The 20,371-nt window shown below is 39.1% G+C and overlaps 1 protein-coding gene across 1 annotated transcript in view; it reads right to left on the reverse strand.

The window, feature by feature from the left end:
• DOCK2 (dedicator of cytokinesis 2) overlaps positions 1-20,371 on the reverse strand; it is a 538,858-nt gene that overhangs the window by 408,544 nt on the left and 109,943 nt on the right. Inside the window, exon 23 of the mRNA XM_032803688.2 lies at positions 7,462-7,570. Coding sequence (XP_032659579.1) covers positions 7,462-7,570 — 109 coding nt within the window. The remainder of the gene's footprint in view (positions 1-7,461; positions 7,571-20,371) is intronic.

A 20,371-nucleotide genomic window follows, 5' to 3' on the forward strand; every position in this document is an offset into this window, starting at 1 on the left:
TCCATTGATAATTACTTTAAAAGATTTTAAGCCATATTTTAGGTTACCTCACTCCCCCTCTGGTTTGATGGCATAATCCTTATTTCATGAACCAGTGGACTTGTGGATTTTCCTATGTGGGTATGTAATGAGATATACCTCTATCCCACAGTGGTCCTTTTGTGTTCAGGGAAGTTTGGCAGAATATTTGTGCCCTAAAACTGGCTTGCTCAAGGTTCCATCATTGTTCTCCCAATGCCTGTTCCAGAACCTTCACCTTCCCACCTCTCTATGGGTAAATCTGTTGTGGCTATAGGTGAATAAATAAAGCTGACTTGTTTGACTCGCAATCCTTCCTGATGCATTTTGTCATTATTGGAAGTGAGTGCTTGATCATCTCTGCATTTTGGGCAACCATTTTACAATCACTCCAAACAGACCCTGGCCACAGAAAGGTGTTAAAGCTTTCATGAGTGGAGCTATAAGTCTCCTTTATTCAGCTAGAGAAACACATGTTTTCCATTGTGATGACTGCCATGACTGACAAGTCTACGGAGATTTAGAAGCACTTGCAACCATCCAATTTTGAGAAAATAGCCCTTGAGTTTTGTGCATCAAGCCATAGAAGCTCTTGCCAAGCATATAGATAATGTGGAGTCTTGCAGTAATCAGCTTAGCATAATTTCTGAGCAGTATTGCCTATCTTTTGTGGACACCAGATCCCCTGGTGGAAAATGGCCATCCCTTGGGATGGTTGTTTCCAGGGCTTTGGCTAACACTGCAGTATGTACTTGGAAGTCTTGTTCCATTATCTTCTACTCTGCCACCTATTTGTTACTCTCCCTTGGTAGGCATGGTCCCACTGTGAGCAGCTGGTTTTAATGATGGGAAAACTAGATTCTTTTTTGCTGCTTCACAGAAAGTGTTTTCAAGTCAGGAGCTAGAAGGATTTTTGAACCGTGTCCCCCTTGGAGCTGATCCAACCATCAGAGTGATCTTAAGGCCAATGATTCTTTTTCACCTCATTCTCAAGATAGCTTTTTAGAAAGAATTTCTCCTGGGCACTGGCTTTTCCAGTGCTAAATTTGACTGATTTACTGATCATTATTCACTGATCATTATTTATTGGATTTGGGCATGTTTAAGGCAGTTCTACCTTCCAGACAGCTATATCTTTTAAAATAATCTGTGTATGAACTATCAATTTTGTGCTAAATCTATGATGTTCTGATAAAATCAAGAGCTCAGCCAAACCAGATCTGCCTTGCTCTGTCTGGGCTTAAAACAAAAGCATTTATTTTTTATTCTGAATCATACAGTAGTTGAAGAGAATAATTAAACATAACAAAATGCATGTTTATATGTGGAAATTGTTTTGTTACCACAAAACAATACCTTTTTCATATTTGATATAACTCAGTAGAAAAGACAAAATTCATGTTTAAAATGGTTATAACTAACAAAAGCATAACACAGAGTACAGATAGCCATTCCATCAGTTTATCTACTTATTCCAGTACATACACACCTGTACAGCCTTAAAATTCCTCATGCCCTGAGGTAAAGGAACTTTTAAATATTCTTTTATATTTTCAAAAACATACTTAATGGTATTCACCCTGCATGACAGCAACTCTTCTGCCAGACAGGTGCAATTTTAAAATTCCAGCACAGTATATGGAAATCATCATCCTAAACATGAACAATGTATCCATAAATATGTATGGCAATATTACTGCTACTATGTACATCTTTTAAATGACTGTTGCAGTGTGGCTAATTTATTTTTTTTTTATGAGTAACTCAGTTAGCTGCAGAACCAAATTCTATCTCAACTTCCACTCCCATCCCACATAACCTAACATTAATCAAATGTGGGATAGGGGTCCCTTATTCCCATCGCTAATCCATTTTCCACATGGAACAAAAGATATTCTTCTTATCTTGAAGGATGACACAAATTGCTAACTAGACAAGTTTCCCATGGCTCGTGAAATTCATTTGAGTTATTCGCCTGATCATAAAGCCTGTTTTTCATTCTTGTGAGAAGAACATTTTTAGCCAAAATGTTTGCACTCAAGCAGAACTAAAAATATCCCCAAACATTGTCAGGCATCAAGTCTGTAAAATTTTGTTCATGTCTCTATTAGAAACTTCATTGAAATGGCCTACATGGTGTTAGAAGGTATCAAAATATTTAAAAGATGTGATTTTTAACATCTCAAAGTAAAAGAGCCAGGATTAAGAATCCCACAGGAGAACACCTTTTGTTAAAGATTTCCTTCCATTCATCGTATGGGAAATCCTGCATATATATTTTGATCATTTTCACTGATTAACCAATGGGTTTAAGTACTTACATGACACAGCCCCTGTGCAATATGAATGCCTCAAAAGTATTTAACTACTTTACTCCAGAGATCTCAATCTAACAAGCTTGAATACACTGAAATTAAATGCTATGCAACACAGGTATTAAGATATTATAAGAACACAAGAAAGGCCATTCTGGGTCAGACCAAAGATCCATCAAGCCCAGTATCCTGTCCTCTGACAGTGCCCAATGGCAGGTGTCCCAAAGGGAATGAACAGACAGGTTATCATCAAGTGACCCATGCCCTGTCACCCAATCCCAACTTCTGGCAAACAGAGGATAGTGATACCATTCCTGCCCATTCTGCCTAATAGCCATTGATGGACCTATCTTCCATTAATCCATCTAGCTCCCTTTTGAACCCCGTTATAGTATTGGCCTTCACAACACCCTCTGGCAAGGAGTTCCAGAGGTTGACAGTGCATTGTGTGAAAAAATACTTTCTGGTGTTTGTTTTAAACCTACTTCCTATTAATTCTCCCTCCCCACTGCTCAGTGAGGAGGGAGAAACAATAACAGGAAACTTGGAAATGGCAGAGATGCTTAATGACTTCTTTGTTTCGGTCTTCACTGAGAAGTCTGAAGGAATGCCTAACCAGTGAATGCTTATGGGAAGGGGGTAAGTTTAGAAGATAAAATAAAAAAAGAACAAGTTAAAAATCACCTAGAAAAGTTAGATGCTGCAAGTCACAAGGGCCTGATGAAATGCATCCTAGAATACTCAAGGAATTAATAGAGGAGGTATCTGAGCCCTAGCTATTATCTTTGGAAATCATGGGGATGGAAGAGATTCCAGAAGACAGAAAAGGGCAAATATAGTGCCCAGCTATAAAAAGGAAATAAAACAACCCAGGAAACTACAGACCAGTTAGTTTAATTTCTGTGCCAGGGAAGATAATGAGCAAGTAATTAAGGAAATCATCTGCAAACACTTGGAAGGTGGTAAGGTGATAGGGAATAGCCAGCAGGGATTTGTAAAGACAAAATTGTGTCAAACCAATCTGATAGCTTTCTGTGATAGGATAACGAGTCTGTGGATAAGGCAAAAGTGGTGGATGTGGTATACCTAGATTTTAGTAAGGCATTATATGGTCTCGCATGCTATTCTTACTATAAACTAGGCAAATAAATTTAAATGGGGCTACTATAAAGTGGGTGCATAACTGGCTGGATAACCGTACTCAGAGTAGTTATTAATGGTTCCCATCCCTGGAAAGGTATAGCAAGTGGTGTTCCGCAGGGGTCTGTTTTGGGACCGACTCTGTTCAATATCTTCATCAATGACTTAGATGTTCGCATAGAAAGTACGCTTACTAATTTGCAGATGAACCAACATGGGAGGGATTGCAACTGCTTTGGAGGACAGGGTCATAATTCAAAATGATCTGGACAAATTGGAGAAATGGTCTGAAGTAAACCAGATGAAGTTTAATAAAGACAAATGCAAAGTGCTCCACTTAGGAAGGAACAATCAATCAGTTTCACACCTACAGAATGGGGAAGAGCCTGTCTAGGAAGGAATACAGCAGAAAGGCATCTAGGGGTCATAGTGGACCACAAGCTAAATATGAGTCAACAGTGTGATACTGTTGCAAAAAAAAGCAAAGTGATTCTGGGATGCATTAACAGGTGTGTTATGAGCAAGACATAAGAAGTCATTCTTCCACTCTACTCTGTGATGGTTAGGCCTCAGCTGGAGTATTGTGTCCAGTTCTGGGCATCGCATTTCAAGAAAGATGTGGAGAAATTGGAGAGGGTCCAGAAAGAGCAACAAGAATGATTAAAGGTCTTGAGAACATGACCTATGAAGGAAGGCTGAAAGAACTGGGTTTGTTTATTTTGGAAAAGAGAAGACTGAAAGGGGACATGATAGCAGTTTCAGGTATCCAAAAAGGTTATCATCGGGAGGAGGGAGAAAACTTGTTGACTTAGCTTCTAATGATAGAATAAGACGCAATGGGCTTAAACTGAGCAAGGAGATTTAGGTAGGATATTAGGAAAAAGTTCCTAACTGTCAGGGTAGTTAAACACTGGAATAAATTGCCTAGGGAGGTTGTGGAATCTCCATCTCTGGAGATACTTAAGAGTAGGTTAGATAAATGTCTATCAAGGATGGCTAGACAGTATTTGGTCCTGCCATGAGGCAGGGGACTGGACCCATGACCTCTCGAGGTCCTTCCAGTTCAGAGTCTATGAATTTCATTTGGTGACCCCTTGTTCTTGGATTATGAGAAGGAGTAAATAAAACCTCCTTATTTACTTTCTCTATACCACTCATGATTTTATAGACCTCTTATCATATCCCCCCTTTAGTCACCTCTTTTCCAAGCTGAAAAGTCCTAGTCTTTTAATCTCTCCTCATTACAGAAGCCATTCTATACCCCTAATCATTTTTGTTGCCCTTTCTGAACCTTTTCCAATTCCAATATATCTTTTTTGAGATGGGGCGACCACATCCGCAGGCAGTATTCAAGATGTGGGCATACCATGGATTTATACAGAGGCACTATGATATTTTCCGTCTTATTATCTATCCCTTTCTTGATGATTCCCACATTTTTCGCTTTTTTGACTGCCGCTGCACATTAAGTGGATGATTCAGAGAACTATCCACAATGACTCAAGATCTCTTTCTTGAGTGTTAACAGTTAATTTAGACCCCATAATTGTATATGTATAGTTAGGATTATGTTTCCAAGGTGCATTACTTGCATTTATCAACATTAAATTTCATCTGTTATTTTGTTGCCCAGTCACCCAGTTTTGTGAGATCCTTTTGCAGCTCTTTGCGGACTGTCTGGGACTTAACGGTCTTGAGTAGTTTTGTATCATCTGCAAATTTTGCCACCCACTGTTACCCCTTTTCCAGATCGTTTACGAATATGTTAAATAGGACTGGTCCCAGAACAGACCCTGGGGACACCATCATTTACTACTTTCCATTCTGAAAATGACCATTTATTGCTACCCTTTGTTTTCTATCTTTAACCAGTTCCAATCCATGAGAGGACCTTCCCTCTTATCCCATGACAGCTTATTTTGCTTAAGAGCCTTTGCTGAGAGACCTTGTCAAAGGCTTTTTGAAAATCTAAATACACTATATCCACTGGATCTCCTTGTCTGCATGTTTGTTGACCCCATCAACGAGTTCTAGTAGATTGGTGAGGCATGATTTCTCTTTACAAAAACCATGTTGACTCTTCCCAACAAATTATGTTCATCTATGTGTCTGACAATTTTGTTTGTTACGATAGTTTCAACCAATTTGTGGTACTGAAATGAGGCTTACCGTCCTGCAGTTGCAGGGTCACCTCTGGAGCCCTTTTTAAAAATTGGCATCACATTCGTTATCCGCAGTCATTTGGTATAGAAGCTGATTTAAATATAGGTTACAGATGACAGTTAGTAGTCCTGCAATTTCACATTTGAGTTCCTTCCGAACTCTTGGGTGAATACCATCAGGTCCTGGAGACTTATTACTGTTTAGTTTTATCAATTTGTTCCGAAACCAGACACCTCAGTTTGGGACAGTTCCTCAATCTGTAAAAGCAGCAAAGAATCCTGTGGCACCTTATAGACTAACAGACATTTTGGAGCATGAGCTTTCATGGATGGTATTCACCCACGAAAGCTCATGCTCCAAAACGTCTGTTAGTCTATAAGGTGCCACAGGATTCTTTGCTGCTTTTACAGATCCAAACTAACATGGCTACCCCTCTGATACTTCCTGAGATCTGTCACCCAAAAAGAATGGCTCAGGTTTGGGAATCTCCCTCATATTTTAACGTTAACAGTGTGTTATAAGAGGACAACACATTACACTATGTAGTGCTGAAGTACGATTATACTGAATACTTCTGGATACTGCTCTGTTGCAAAGACTTTTTAGAATCCAAAAAGTATCCTGCTCCTGTTGCAATTTGTTCCAAATACTTAGCCTGCTCCTGGCAAATTATCTATACATTTGTTATATAGGGTACAGAACATCCTGAATTCCTTTCAAACACATTGTGAACATTATTGGAAGCATGTTGTTATTCAGGTGAAAACAGATTTATGTTTTTAGTTCCTTTATAGCTCCGTGCATCATTCCAAGGAAAGCGTCAGGGGAAATGTAACTCTTAAAAGGATCATTGAAATGAATCAAATTCAGCCATAAATTTTCTCTGCTTAGTCTTCCATTTCCACTGTATTTTAAATCAAAGATACCAAAACAGAGAACTAAGCAAAACAAAAAAATCAAACTCAACAGTATGAAGAATGGGGCATTAAAGGATTCATAAAATGCTAATGTTACCATCCTGCCTGAAAACAAACTATATCCTCCCATAAGACCACACTCAAACTTCAGATTTTTGTTGCTACTAGGGGCATATTAATTTATAATTTATGCAGAGTAGGATATATCTTAGTAAACCCCTCTCTTCCTGATTTTCTTGCAAGTATCTTATGTTTATTCACAGCTGCAAGTCTCTGCTGATGATAAAGAGTCACTGACATTTACATGAGTGCAAAGTCTTCAACCTATAGTCAGTTGTTTCTGCTGTCTAGATAACTCATTGTAAAAGCTCAGATACCAAAATGTCTATTTTTTAATTGAGACACACAATGTAAGTAAGACATTATCTTATTAGACCAATGTCTGTTGTTGGATGGTACAAGCTTTTGAGTTAGAGAGCTCTTTCTCAGGTCTGGGGAAGGAAATCAGAGTGTCTGGGCTAACTATGAGTTGAGACAGACTGTTTAATTAATATGCTTGAGTCACCACTTTAAGGATCTCTGGCTTGTATTTTCCTAAGGGTTAGGTATTCTATTCCCATTGAAATTCAAGAGGAATTGGGGGCCTACCTCCTATAGCATCATTGGAAAATCCCAGCATCTGGGTTTTAGCTATTTAACCAGCTACCTTCTTTAAAGTTATACAAACCATGTGCCTTCCTCGAAACTTGTCAGTCTTGGGCTTGAAAGTAATTAAACAAACTGTCCAACTTTGCTCTGCCAGTTAAGAGGGAATAGATATGTAATGGGTAAAGAATAAATAATCTAAACATATCACCACCACTCCAGTGTCAATAAACAAGACATATTGTTGTTTCTGAAGTACCAACCTGCAACAAAATGGTAGTTTTATACTGGCTTTTCATAAGGTTGTTGATGGATTCAAAGAGTCTCCTCATGGATTCCTCAAATTCTGTTTGTTCTTTTCCTTCATATAACCTGTATAAAGATAAATTCATGTTATAGCTTTAGCAGCAGAAACTGCCATACTCATAACTGTTCCCAATCCAATGTTAATCGAAAATTAAAATACATAGAAGGTGACACAATAATAGGTACACAGATATTTCACTCATTGTATGTACCCAATGTCCATTGTTCCGAGGAGAGTTTTTCAGCTTTATACAACATAATAAAGTTTTCTAATTTTTTCTTGTAAAAGTCTTTAGGGAATAAAACTTCTGGTGATCAAGACACATATAATCTCACCTGACTGGTGGGTTCGGGAACAAACAGTTACAATTTTACTTTAAAAGTGACTAAAATACAAGAAGTTTTGCAATATATTTTTCCTTTCAATTTATCTTTTATGGAAGAAAATTGTAGCATGTTGGAGGCTGCATTTTCAAGCATTAATACTACACTGGTGAATCACTGCAGCTTCATCTTTTCAAGGTGCTATGTATCCTCCATGTTGGTCCTCAATTAGGTTGGTGGTATTTAACACCATATGTAGCCTACACCTATACATGATTTTTGTCACAGGTTGGTATCTTATAAGACCCACCTATACCATCAAATAGAAATGTAATCAAACAGTGCCAACTAATCAGAATTCAAGACCATTATTTATTAGCCACTGTTACACATTTTGAAGACCCCAACTTGCTAGAAAACTTGTGTGAAAGTGTAGTGTGCTTTTCTTTTGAAGTTGTTTTTCCTGGTTAAGATTCTCTCTGACCAAACAGCTTCATTTAGCACAGCCTGTTTAGTAGTAATAACCAAATATGTAAGTTTTACATTTTCCAAATGCCCAGATATTTTCCCAAAGTTAATTACATTTATTCAGACTTCTTACAGATGGTCCTTTTGAATCCATTTTGATCATCAATAGATCCTAATTTTGGCATGAGCTGAAAATTCTGCCCAAAATGTCCTTTCTCATGCATAATGATGCTTCTGTTTCCAGCTCCACTCAAACCCAGACAACATGATGATGTACAAAATCATTTACAAAAAGGCAACTGAACTCCTTGAGCCTCCAAAATGTTCAAGCAGGTTTTTCAACCTAGTTCTGACATTTTGTCCAGCAAATTGGGACACAGGGCCAAAAATGCATTAGCTATATCATGTTCTAGCTCAAGATAGATATAACCCTATGTAACCGGGTTGGATTCACCCCTGCGGCGCCTCCCTGCTGGTCGCTTCAGGGACTTAGCTCGAATATGCAGCTCAGAGCGCCCTCTGCAGGCCGGTGATCCGCCTTCTGGCCCCATGTCCCTCCCTGGACCCCGGTGCCCCCTTTACATGGGGTGCTGCCCCCTGGCAGTAACCCCTTTCTCTTAGGGGTTTCCCCTCCCCAGGGAACCCCCCAACCTCTATCCCCACTTCGCCTCAGGGTCTTGGCAACTGCCCAGTCATTAGCTAGCCCCACGCCCTGGGGCAGACTGCATTATTAGCCTTTCATCATCGGCAAAGGGGTTTGGGCCTGCTGCCTTGGCCTACCCCTGGGTTGCAACCTGCAATCCCAGTATCTCCTACCCTACTCCTAGGCCACAGGCTGGGGCTCTCCAGGCAGGAGCTCCCCGATTCCACTGCCTTCCCCAGCCCTGCTCCATGCTAGGTACCTTGTCTCAGCAGCCAGGCCCTTCTCTCTGAACACAGAGAGAGAGTCTTGGGGTCCTGGCTTCTCTGCCCTTTTATAAGGGCCTGTGGCTCAGTTTGGGGCGTGGCCCCAGCTGCAGCCACTTCCCCAATCAGCCCAGCTCAAAAGGCTGCTTGCTCCAGCCCCAGCCCCTTCCCTGGGCTGTTTTTAACCCCTTCAGGGCCGGAGCAGAGATCCACTCTGCTACACCCTAGAACACAGATTTAGGACATGGATGTAACATAATTTGGTCATGTCCATGCTGGCCTACAAGGCCATTTTAGAACCTGTTTTGTCCCAACCAAATCTAAATCATGGGGGTTAAACATGACTGAAAGGCCTGTCTGGAAGGTACTGTAGTTTCATCTAAATTTCCAGTCAATTTTATAGACTGTAAAACCAGTATACACAACCTTCATAGTAACCAACCCACTATCTAAAAAAACCAAACTACTAGTAGTATTGGGACAATACAGCAACCACTGGGTAAAGCTGCGTAAGACTGTTTTCAGTCACTCATAACTTAAATCCAAAAAAATTCAACTGTGGAACTGAAATTCTCCAGATTTGATTTCTGTCCCAAACTGGCTTTTTTGTGAAATTTGGTCAAAAGCCAATCAGCAATGATTTTCTATAAAAGCTAAACTTTCTCTTCACAAATAGATTAAGTGAAAAACAGATTAAGGGATTAAGTCCCTACCCTAAACAACACGCAGCCTCAAAAAGATAAAACAAGCAAATTTACACAAATAAGATTACCAGGAAATGAAATCAACAGATAGCAGTGCAAGCAGTATCTTTTTTTAAATGAAATTTCTTGAGAGGTATTTCATCATTTAAATTTCATGGAAGAAATGCGAGTATAAAAAAAACTAGCGGTTACTCCTTCCAAAAAACAGCTGTGTGCTGAATAGCTTACTTTCCCTTATATTGATAAGAAGATAATCAGGATTTAGCTGCTGCCCATCATCAGTGGAAGAAATCATGTTTCACCAGTGCTGATGTCATTTAAATCTACAGCCAAACTTCCCCTAACTTTCATTTCTATAGAAATTGTCCATTTTCAAATAAATTTTAAAACAGATTATGATGTAATAACAGGGCCGGCTCCAGGCTTTTTGCTACCCCAAGCAGCAGGGGGAGAGCCACGATCGGTGGCAGCTCCACTGCGCTGCTTTCTTCTTCGATGGCATTTCCACCGCAGGTCCTTCCTTCCGAGAGGGACCGAGGGACCCACCTCCAAAGAGCCCTACCCGCTGCCTCTTCCCCTTGGCTGCCCCAAGCACCTGCTTGCTGGGCTGGCGCCTGGGGCTGGCCCCGTGTAATAAATCTAAATAGAATTGTTCAATAATATTATAAGACAACGTGCATCTGAAGTGTGCTTCCACTTTTCACAAATTCACGTTCTGGTGACAACAGACAGTTCTATTAATTCTCATATCTAGGGAAACTGGATTTGGAACTCTGATCCAAAACCAGAGACTTTTATTACTTTTTCTACAAGAATTCTTGCAAAGTTGACAATAGCTCTGGGTCATTTCCTCTGTGGACCAGCAAGTAGAGGACAACATCTCATCTAGAGCTTGATGAAAATTTTATACTAAAACTTTTCTTCAGGGAAAAAAAATCCAGACATGAAAACATTTCACAATTTCTTGTCAATGTCACCACATTTTCAGTCAAAAAACAACTTAAAAAATCAAAATGTTTCATTTTGATATTTTCAAAACAGTTTCTATTATCCAGTCCATTTTGAATCTTTTGAAGTTTCCTTTATTTTTAAAAAATTTAAAATGTTAAAAAATGTTCAACATCTAAATGAAACATTTAGTTTAATAGGTAACAGACCATTTCATTTGACAAGAAATGCATTTTTTACCTTTTTACCTTTTTGATCCACCAAAAATCTAAAAAAAAAAAATCATTCAGTTTGGCCCAAAAGGATTTTCATTATTATTTTGTTTTTAAGAATCTGTTATTCACTCAGTTCTAATCCGATCTTCACAATGGTTTACTCTTCGGGACTAGACTACTGCCCATTCAGCCCCAATGTACTGAATGTGGCCATTAACCTAGTCATATTTATGAGGCCTTGTGAGGTAGTTATTAAAGTATCTATATATCATACATTGAAAAAAACTGAGGATAGTTAGGCCTGGATTGTCAAAGACATATAAAGAAGCTAGGCACCCAACTCCCAGTGAGTTTCATTGAGTTTTAGGTGTTTAACCATTAGATTTCTTTAGAAATGCTAGCCTGCATGACTTTCCTTCAGTCACAGTGGAGTCAATCAGGAAATCCAGACAACACTACCATACCTGTGTGTATATGAACAAGCCCGAAAACATAACTGAGGTTGCTATTGGCAGTCTTGAAATGCCTCATGAGTTAAAGCATTGCAGCCTTTAGGAAGGTGAAATAATCAGCAGATCATAATTGTGAAGCTTATATTTTCGCAATTAACATTCTGCTATCCATACAAATAATAATGCTGCTTACGTGTATTATATTTAAAGCATTGGTAGTAAAGCACAAACAGTTTTAACAGCCCCCGTATGGTGTATTTAATAACATAATGCAGCCTTTTACGTATGAGTAAAAAACATTTTAAATTAAAGTATAGAGTTCAAGCTCTAAGGAGAATTCTGCTAAGCAAGCTGCAGGAAATCTAAAGACAAGAAGTTCAGTCTTACAACAATTCACACTAGTAGCAGAAATGGATTCTTCAAGGTATAAAAATATTTGCAATAATCACAGCATGGGCAGCATAGCCACTTCAATGGAGACTGAGCAGCAATAAGAACATCTATGTGCAAAAAATTGTTTGCTAGGAAAGTCTGCAGCAACTTCCACTTATGGTCATTTAAGTGTTAGCCATATTGTATAGCAAGGGGTGACATTTTGCTAGATAACAAGAGAATACTTTGTATTTAGTTATTGGCACCAGACTAGTTTAACCCATTTGTTTCTGGAAACAAGCTTCTCTCTGTGCAGCTGTCTTCAGCGAACAACATTCAATGAAATCACAGGAATGACCTGGAAGCTAAGCTAGACGCTTAAGAGTTGCTGTTTTTCAGGCTGCTCAGGTCATTTTTATTTGTGCATTCAATATATTTTATTCTATATTGTTCTCTCTTTAACTCAGGATTTTTGACCATCACCCCCATGATTTGCCCTAATGTTGTCATCCTGGCAATGAGCAGACAAGGTTATGTCTCAGATTGAAATCACTGTAAAAAGAACAGAAGTACTTGTGGCACGTTAGAGACTAACAAATTTATTTCAGCATGAGCTTTCGTGGGCTACAGCTCACTTCTTCGGATGCATAGAATGGAACACACAGACAGGAGACATATATACACACAGAGAACATGAAAAGGTGGAAGTATGCATACCAACTGGAAGAGTCCAATCAATTGAGATGAGCTATCGTCAGCAGGAGAAAAAAAAACCTTTGAAGTGATAATTGAGATGACCCATAGAAGGTGTGAGGAGAACTTAACATAGGGAAATAGATTCAATTAGTGTAATGACCCAACCATTCCCAGTCTCTGTTTAAGCCTAAGTTAATTGTATCTAATTTGTATATTAGTCTCTAAGGTGCCACAAGTACTCCTGTTCTTTTTGCGGATATAGACTAACATAGCTGCTACTCTAAAACCCAATCACTGTAAAATTATCTAAAATGCTCCTAAATAAACTGCCCATCAGCTAGCTTTTTTTAATGGCTCTGTATTCAGAGAGGTCACTAAGCCAGCTAAGTTCTCTCAAGGCACTTTACAAATATGGGTAAAGTAAGGTTCACAGCACAACTGATTAAAAAGGCAAATGCAGGAAGTGTGATTAAAATCTTAATATTTACCATCCAAAGTAAACATTATCACAGCCCTTTCAGTATTCCCTATTGTAATTACATCGTAATTACATCATAATTTGACACAGTTCCCTGTAATGACAGTTGTCAAATACTAAATGCATATTTACACTGCAGATTAATTATCCAAACATCTCTTTTCTCAAAACACCCATGTCCAACATTAGCTGAGATATTAAACTCCTTCAGATAACAGAGTTAAGGATAATGGAAGTTGGTCACGAGGAGGAATACATATGTATTATATTTACAAGATATATATATACACACACACACATTTTAATTTTTTTTTCTTTACTAGGAAATCCCAATGGGGAAAAAAGCATCTGTACCAACTGAGAAATCAACATAAAGGACCGGAAACCAGTTTCCATCCCTGCACTAATGTTAGTTTTAAGAAGATTATTTGGTGCTGAAGTAGTACTAGTAAATGATGCACTCAACCAGACCAAAGACTTGGGTTTGTCACATCTGGAAAATTAATGCAGATCTGAGCACTGATGGCTATATAAAAGACCTTTCACCCTTTAAAGAGAATGTATTAAACCTGGCATTGTTGCTAGATTCACACTTCTCAATTGCAGTCTAACATTTTGCAATTTCAGATGGCTATCAGTGAATGTTTTCAGTTTTTATAACAAATTAACGTGAAGAGCACATCTGCTCATTTCTTCCCCCCCAGGGGATGTAATTCAGTGACAGGTGAAGTGATCCATGTACATCCGTCCCTCACCGACTCCACAGGCTTCTTGCAAAGTTTAATTTTTGGGAAACATTTTAAGATTCCCAGGTGCTAGACATGCAAATTGTTGCAGATACTATTCAACAGTTAAGCAAAATAGTTCAAGTCATTTTATGACAGGGTGAATAAAATACCATGCCTTTAAGTAGAGTGAGGCTGTGGAATTTTTCTGCACCAGAACTGATGCTGGGACCAAAGGAAGAAGTCAAGGTAGACAGCTAGAAAGTAGCACAAGACAGACTGTAGAGACTATGTAAAGTTCTATACTGCTAGACTTCCTAGACAGTACAGTGCTAATAAGCGATGGTCACATAAACACCAGCCTATACCGGAAACCTACTGACCGCTATACTTACCTACATGCCTCCAGCTTTCATCCAGACCACATCACATGATCCATTGTCTGCAGCCAAGCTCTAAGATAGATCCACATTTTCTCCGAGCCCTCAGACAGAGAGAAACACCTACAGCATCTATATCAAGCATTCTTAAAACTACAATACCCACCTGGTGAAGTGAAGAAACAGATTGACAGAGCCAGAAGGGTACCAAGAAGTCATCTACTACAAGACAAGCCCAACAAAGAAAGTAACAGAATGCCACTAGCCGTCAGCTACAGCCCCCAACTAAAACTTCTCCAGCGCATCATCAAAGATCTACAACCTATCCTGAAGGATGATCCCTCACTCTCACGGACCTTGGGAGACAAGCCGGTCCTTGCTTACAGACAGCCTCCCAACCTAAAGCAAATACAAGAATATGGACAGATTCAGTATCTGGTAAATGAGGACAAATCCTTAAACATCAGTTGATAGTTAAGCTTCAACAGGTCTTCAGAAATGTGTCAAAAAAGATTCTTCAGTTTCATCAAGACAAGGTAATGAAAAATGAAGTGATCAAGGTACATTAGGGAAATCTAAAGAAAGCAGGCAAGGAAATACCTCATGCATGGAAAAACGGTTGGGGAATTTCAGAAGGGAAGACCAGACAAATCCCAAAATAGGAAATATTAAGGTGTACAGGTGCTGAACCTCTGAAAACTGAAAGGTAACAAATGAGTAGACCCTTCACGCCCTGGAGTATAGAGGGATGATCAAATCACAAACAGACAGGAAAAGTGCACTCAATGAAAGTCAAACTACAGAAAATGGAATTATAATTAGAAACTATGAGAGCTATTTCCACTATGTGTTATCAAGCAGTAATTCTGACTGAAGAGAAAACCAAAAGTATCTTTAGTTAATGGAAAAGTATCACATTTCAGGCCAAAAGCTCTCTGCTGAACCCCGAATGCCAATACATTTGTCAATAAGTCTACTCAAAGTCAAGGTGTTACTTCCCAAAGAGGTATATTTGGAGCCAAATTCAGTCTGCCTTTTATGGATGTAATTTGTGCCTAAGAACATGACATCACAATTTTTTCCACAAACAGTCAACCTGAGGTACCATCAACTCCTCAGATTTATGGCCACAATTCAGTTGTGGGGTTTAAACACATTTAACAAAATTGGATCTGCTTTTTTAAAGCATGACCCCTTAGGAAGAGGATAGCTATTAGGACAATCTGCTCATATGTTTCAGTAATTATTCTATTTACTGTATGTTACCCAAGAAAGTATTGAAAACAGACACAAGAAAGGAAAAAAACAAAAGAAAAGGAATAACAATTCTGCACTTAGTTAAGTCTTCCAGTTACTGTGATGATCCATTTCATACTCTTTAGATTTATCTAAGCTATCGAGTGTCTGAAGTCTGCACTCAGTGAATGAAAAAGGGCCAGCAGAATCACTGACGTGCATCAGAATCTACTTCCCAACAGTTAAAGTCAAGTCACTGAAGAGAGAAAGACAGGATCAGCCTTTGGAGAAAGGGGGCAGAGATCTGTGATCATGATCAGGATACTTTTTCTGTGATGTCAAATTTTGAAGGCACAACATCTCTAAATATGGAGCATCAACTGGTGAGGTTGCTGCAAAAATGTGTCACAGTGATTGGTTGGCACAATCTCATCACTCCAGAAAGTTATGCTTTAAAAAACGGGTAGTGCTGAAGATCCTAACCTAACTGAATTCATTGAACAGAGCATCCATAAACCCTGTAATTAAACCTCATAGTTAGTGATTCATTTTACACAACAGTTTCTGAATTCCTTGAAGAAAGCCAAGCACTAAAAATGGCCAAGTTGCAGAGATAATTTTTAAATCTCAAACATCGGAGTCTGGAGTTATTGACCTTTCAAGGACAAAGAATATCTTAACACAGAGCGAAAACTTTTCCTATTTTTAGCATCACTCCAGTAATACAGGCAAAGCGGCAAAAATTGATCTGATTGTAGAAGTCAGGACCAAGACTCTCGTATTGTACCTGACAAAATGCTAGGAACAATTTGGTAGAAGAATGTATGATGCCAAAAGCACTTAAAAAGAGAAAGAGATGCCTGCACAAGGGTTTCAACTAAACTACACAGCCAGAAAGTGTACTCCAATAGCATGGATTCAGAGGAGGGTTGGCTGGATGAATGATTAAGAGACAAGATGCTGGTGCTGAGCCGAATGGATAATGCTGTTAATATGATAGCTGTATTAATATCTCTGTATGTAACTGTTATTTCAGCTCCCAAAACCTGGCTTCCTCAATGGGCTCACATTTCTTTAGTTTGGCTTTGAGTTTAGGCTTCAAAACATGGTAATTCTCTACCAAAAACATAAAGCTGCACAGGCTTCCCGGAACTTTGCTCAGATTTGCCAAATTATTTGCAAACTTTGGACAGCATGGCCTTCATTTTATCTTGATTCAGGTTACAACAGGAAAATTTTGCAAAGCCCTAGTAATTAGATCTACATAAACCTGTTTTCAGCTTATTTTTCCCCCAACAAAAAGTTGCACTCTTGAAGCTCAAACTGTATTGCGCATAATGCCATTGAATTAACAAACACTGCAACAGTCATCTGTATTATTGCTCCCTATGTACAAGCGTGCACAGTTAAGCTTTGAAGAGTTTCTTTCCAGTAAGTACTTAAATCTTTGCTTGTATACTTGATACTTTTCTGCTCTTTTTAATGACCTATTTAATGACCTGACAGATCACTAGTGTCTCATGATACTATTACTACTGTCTTAATTTTACATAACACACCATAGACTGAAGGTTACCTATCCATAACTGGAGTTCAAGATAAACTTCTGCACAGTCACACCTTATGAGATGAAGGCGGTTGTGCTGCAAGCCACCAGAATCTTCTGGGAAGCAGTGTCCATTGAATCCGCTCATCCCTCCCACACTCATCCTCAGAAAATTGAAGGTATATGGGGGGACTCCAATGCCGTTCCGTTCCTTCTAGTAATTCAGCAATCCCTAACCTAAAACTCCCAAGAAATGCAAAAGGTGAGGGCATATTGTAAATATGCAGAGGCTTATTTTGAAGATCTCTGCTTACAGGTAAGTAAACATTTTTTCAAGTGGCCTCTGCATGTTCCCACTTATGGGAGTTTAGCCAGCAGTACAAACACCAGGAAGATGGACTGAGGAGTTCTAAATGAATAAGGACAACACGGCTGTCAAAATGAGCATTGGCTTTAGATGCTGAGTCAAGTATGAATCTGCAGTTACCACACTTCTTGGTATTCTTGAATTCATGATGACTAACAATTCCTGAAGGATTGTACCTCCATCAGCTCATCACAACTGTGAAACCTTTGACTGACTTTTGGACTGTGACGAACTGCCTCCCCTGGTCTTACTCCCATATCTTCAAGGATGTGGAAACCTTGCAGATACATCTTAGCAGCATGAAGATATTGACAGTTCTCAGAACATGCAAAGTATGCATGCTCCTTGAGCATAAATGATTTAGGAAAGAGATGGGCTAATTGTCTGAAAGAAGCAGAAAATACTGATGCCTTTTTAGAGTTGTTAGGATGGAGATGCAGACAGAGTAACCTCTTATTTAAGGATGTGTCTTATTAGGCTTGTATCTCATTAGTTCTCTCTAGGCTATCAAGAATTACATCTTCACAGAGAACAATTTGACTAGTGTTTAAACCAGGGGTCGGCAACTTGTCAGAAGTGGTGTGCTGAGTCTTCATTTATTCACTCTAATTTAAGGTTTTGCATGCCAGTAATAATTTTAACGTTTTTAGAAGATCTCTTTCTAGAAGTCTATAATATATAACTAAACTATTGTTGTATGTAAGGTAAATAAGGTTTTTAAAATGTTTAAAAAGCTTAATTTAAAATTAAATTTAAATGCAGAGCCCTCCTGGACCAATGGCCAGGACCCGGGCAGCGTGAGTGCCACTGAAAATCAGCTCACATGCCGCCTTTGGCATGCGTGCCATAGGTTGCCTACCCCTGGTTTAAACACAAGCCCATCAGCTTTGTAAGGACAATTCCTTAGTTCATGCTAACAGGTAATACCTCTCTGGTGAGCTAAATGAACCTATTTTTCCATAGTATTCCCAGTACATCCCAAGTATTGAAACAGATAATTCAATTTCCTTTTCTGCAGCTATCATAGCATAATAATGACCTCAAACAGCTCTAGCTGTTCATGGAGTAAACCTCTCATTAATAAGGTTATTGCAGAGTAAGGGAAGACTGTCAACCTGTGTATCAGAGATTGAAACAGGGATAACATCCAAACATTTTTGTGCAGAAGTCATGTTTTTCACTATATCAAAGGCAAGACTAAACTGACAGTCTAATGAGGACATTTTTGGATCCACCAACTTAGGAGCTATTCAGATGGGAAATTTTTCAGTTCAGAGTTGGTTTGACTGACCAAAGACTTCTGATTTCCAGCAGTACCTTTTAGACTTTGCAGTAAGACTCAAGGAGTCCCAGCAATCCAGAGTAAAGCTGTCAGCCAGAGGGGGAGGGGGAAGAATTGAACTTCAACTCAAAGGCATGAGATCCAGTAGTTTGGAAAACAGGATTTACAGGTATCATCATATTCAGAGTATGGAATGACAGACCTGCAGTATCCAACTAATGACAGCAACTTGGTACCAACTTGACCAACATTCAAACGCCCTCCCAATTAAATGCAGTTACAGTCACACATAGAGCAATTCTTGCTCTGGGTGCAGGAGAAGTAGTAGGATATTCATGTTGGATGAGAACCGTACACAAGCACAAGTAAAGGTGCTGGAATAATTTGCATAGTGGTAGTGCTGAGAGCCATTGAACCAAATTGTAAACCCAGTATATAATGGAAACCACTTCAAGCCACAGAGTGCAGAAGCATCCCCAGTTCTAGCACCTATGAGCACAAATGTGTTATCCCTGTTGAGACTGGTACTAACCCCAGCTGTAGAGAAACATATAATACAAGAGGGAGCCTTGGATAAAGTATTTGTACTGCTGGTTGTGTGAACAGTCTGCTCTAATACTCTGGTATTCTTGGGAAGATGAGACACGGGATCCCACCCTGTAATGATAATGAACATTTTGAACAGAAAGTTTCCCTGACAACTGGCTAGAGCAAGCCCTTCTTTCACAATCACACCTCTGCCATGCTGTCCATCAGAATTTAGACAGGTTTGAACTTCATGGGGCGCAGGGGGGGGGGCGGAAGCTTTGCAGGTCAGAGCAATTGCTCTCAGCTCCCAGCTCCAGTACCGTAGGTGGATCCTCATCTCTCACATATATCAAAAACCTGAGAGTGGATGCAGATTATGGTGAACAATCCCCTTCATCATTTAGGATTCTTATTGTACCAGGTAGGAAGGGGATAAAGGAAAACCCTAGAGTGCATATTCTTCACCTCTGCAGGACAACCTGATAAGTCACTGCTGGACTTGCAGTGCCAGCCTTATGTTGAATGGACCCTGAATGAAAGTGTGTCATCATATAAGCCATGACTACATCATCTGGCTTTTTCCCCTAATACAGAACAGAAATATTTATTAAACACTTGTGCATTTTCTGTCTTGTTATTGACATTCTATCATGTCCCTCTAGTTATGGATGAATATCATTGTTAGGATTAATTTTGTTCCAACATTCTTAAATTACATATTGTCTTTAATTCTGCTAGCCATGGAGTTCTCATTGTGTCCTTTTGCTTCCTTTATCATTTTTCTACAATTCCTAGCTTCTGATTTATATTCATTACAATTACCTTCCCTTTCTTCCATTTGTTTTTGTTTGTTTGTTTGATAGCTGCTTTCATTTCCCTTCTAAACCATGTTGGGTTTTGCAGTGTAGCCTTCTCTCTCATTTGTGGGATTCTGCTTTTTCTGGCACGTAGTAAATATTCTTAAAAAATTTCCTATTTTTCACATTTTTATTCAGATTATTTGTCCCAGCTAATTTGTCTCAACTGCTTTTAAAGAGCAATACATATATTACTGGTTTGGAGTTCATTCTGCTTGCACAGAAATATTATCTAGTCATGATCACTTGCATCTAGCGATCAGTAATTTTTAGGTCTGTGATTAGTTCAACTTGTAGGTGGAGTGGGAGGGGGAGGTTAGATTCATGTTTATCAGAATGGTTTAGAGTAGTACCAGAAGCACTCACTGCATCAGTGATATGCA

This window comes from Chelonoidis abingdonii, chromosome 7 (assembly GCF_003597395.2).
Source record: "Chelonoidis abingdonii isolate Lonesome George chromosome 7, CheloAbing_2.0, whole genome shotgun sequence".
Classification (NCBI taxonomy): Eukaryota; Metazoa; Chordata; order Testudines; family Testudinidae; genus Chelonoidis; species Chelonoidis abingdonii.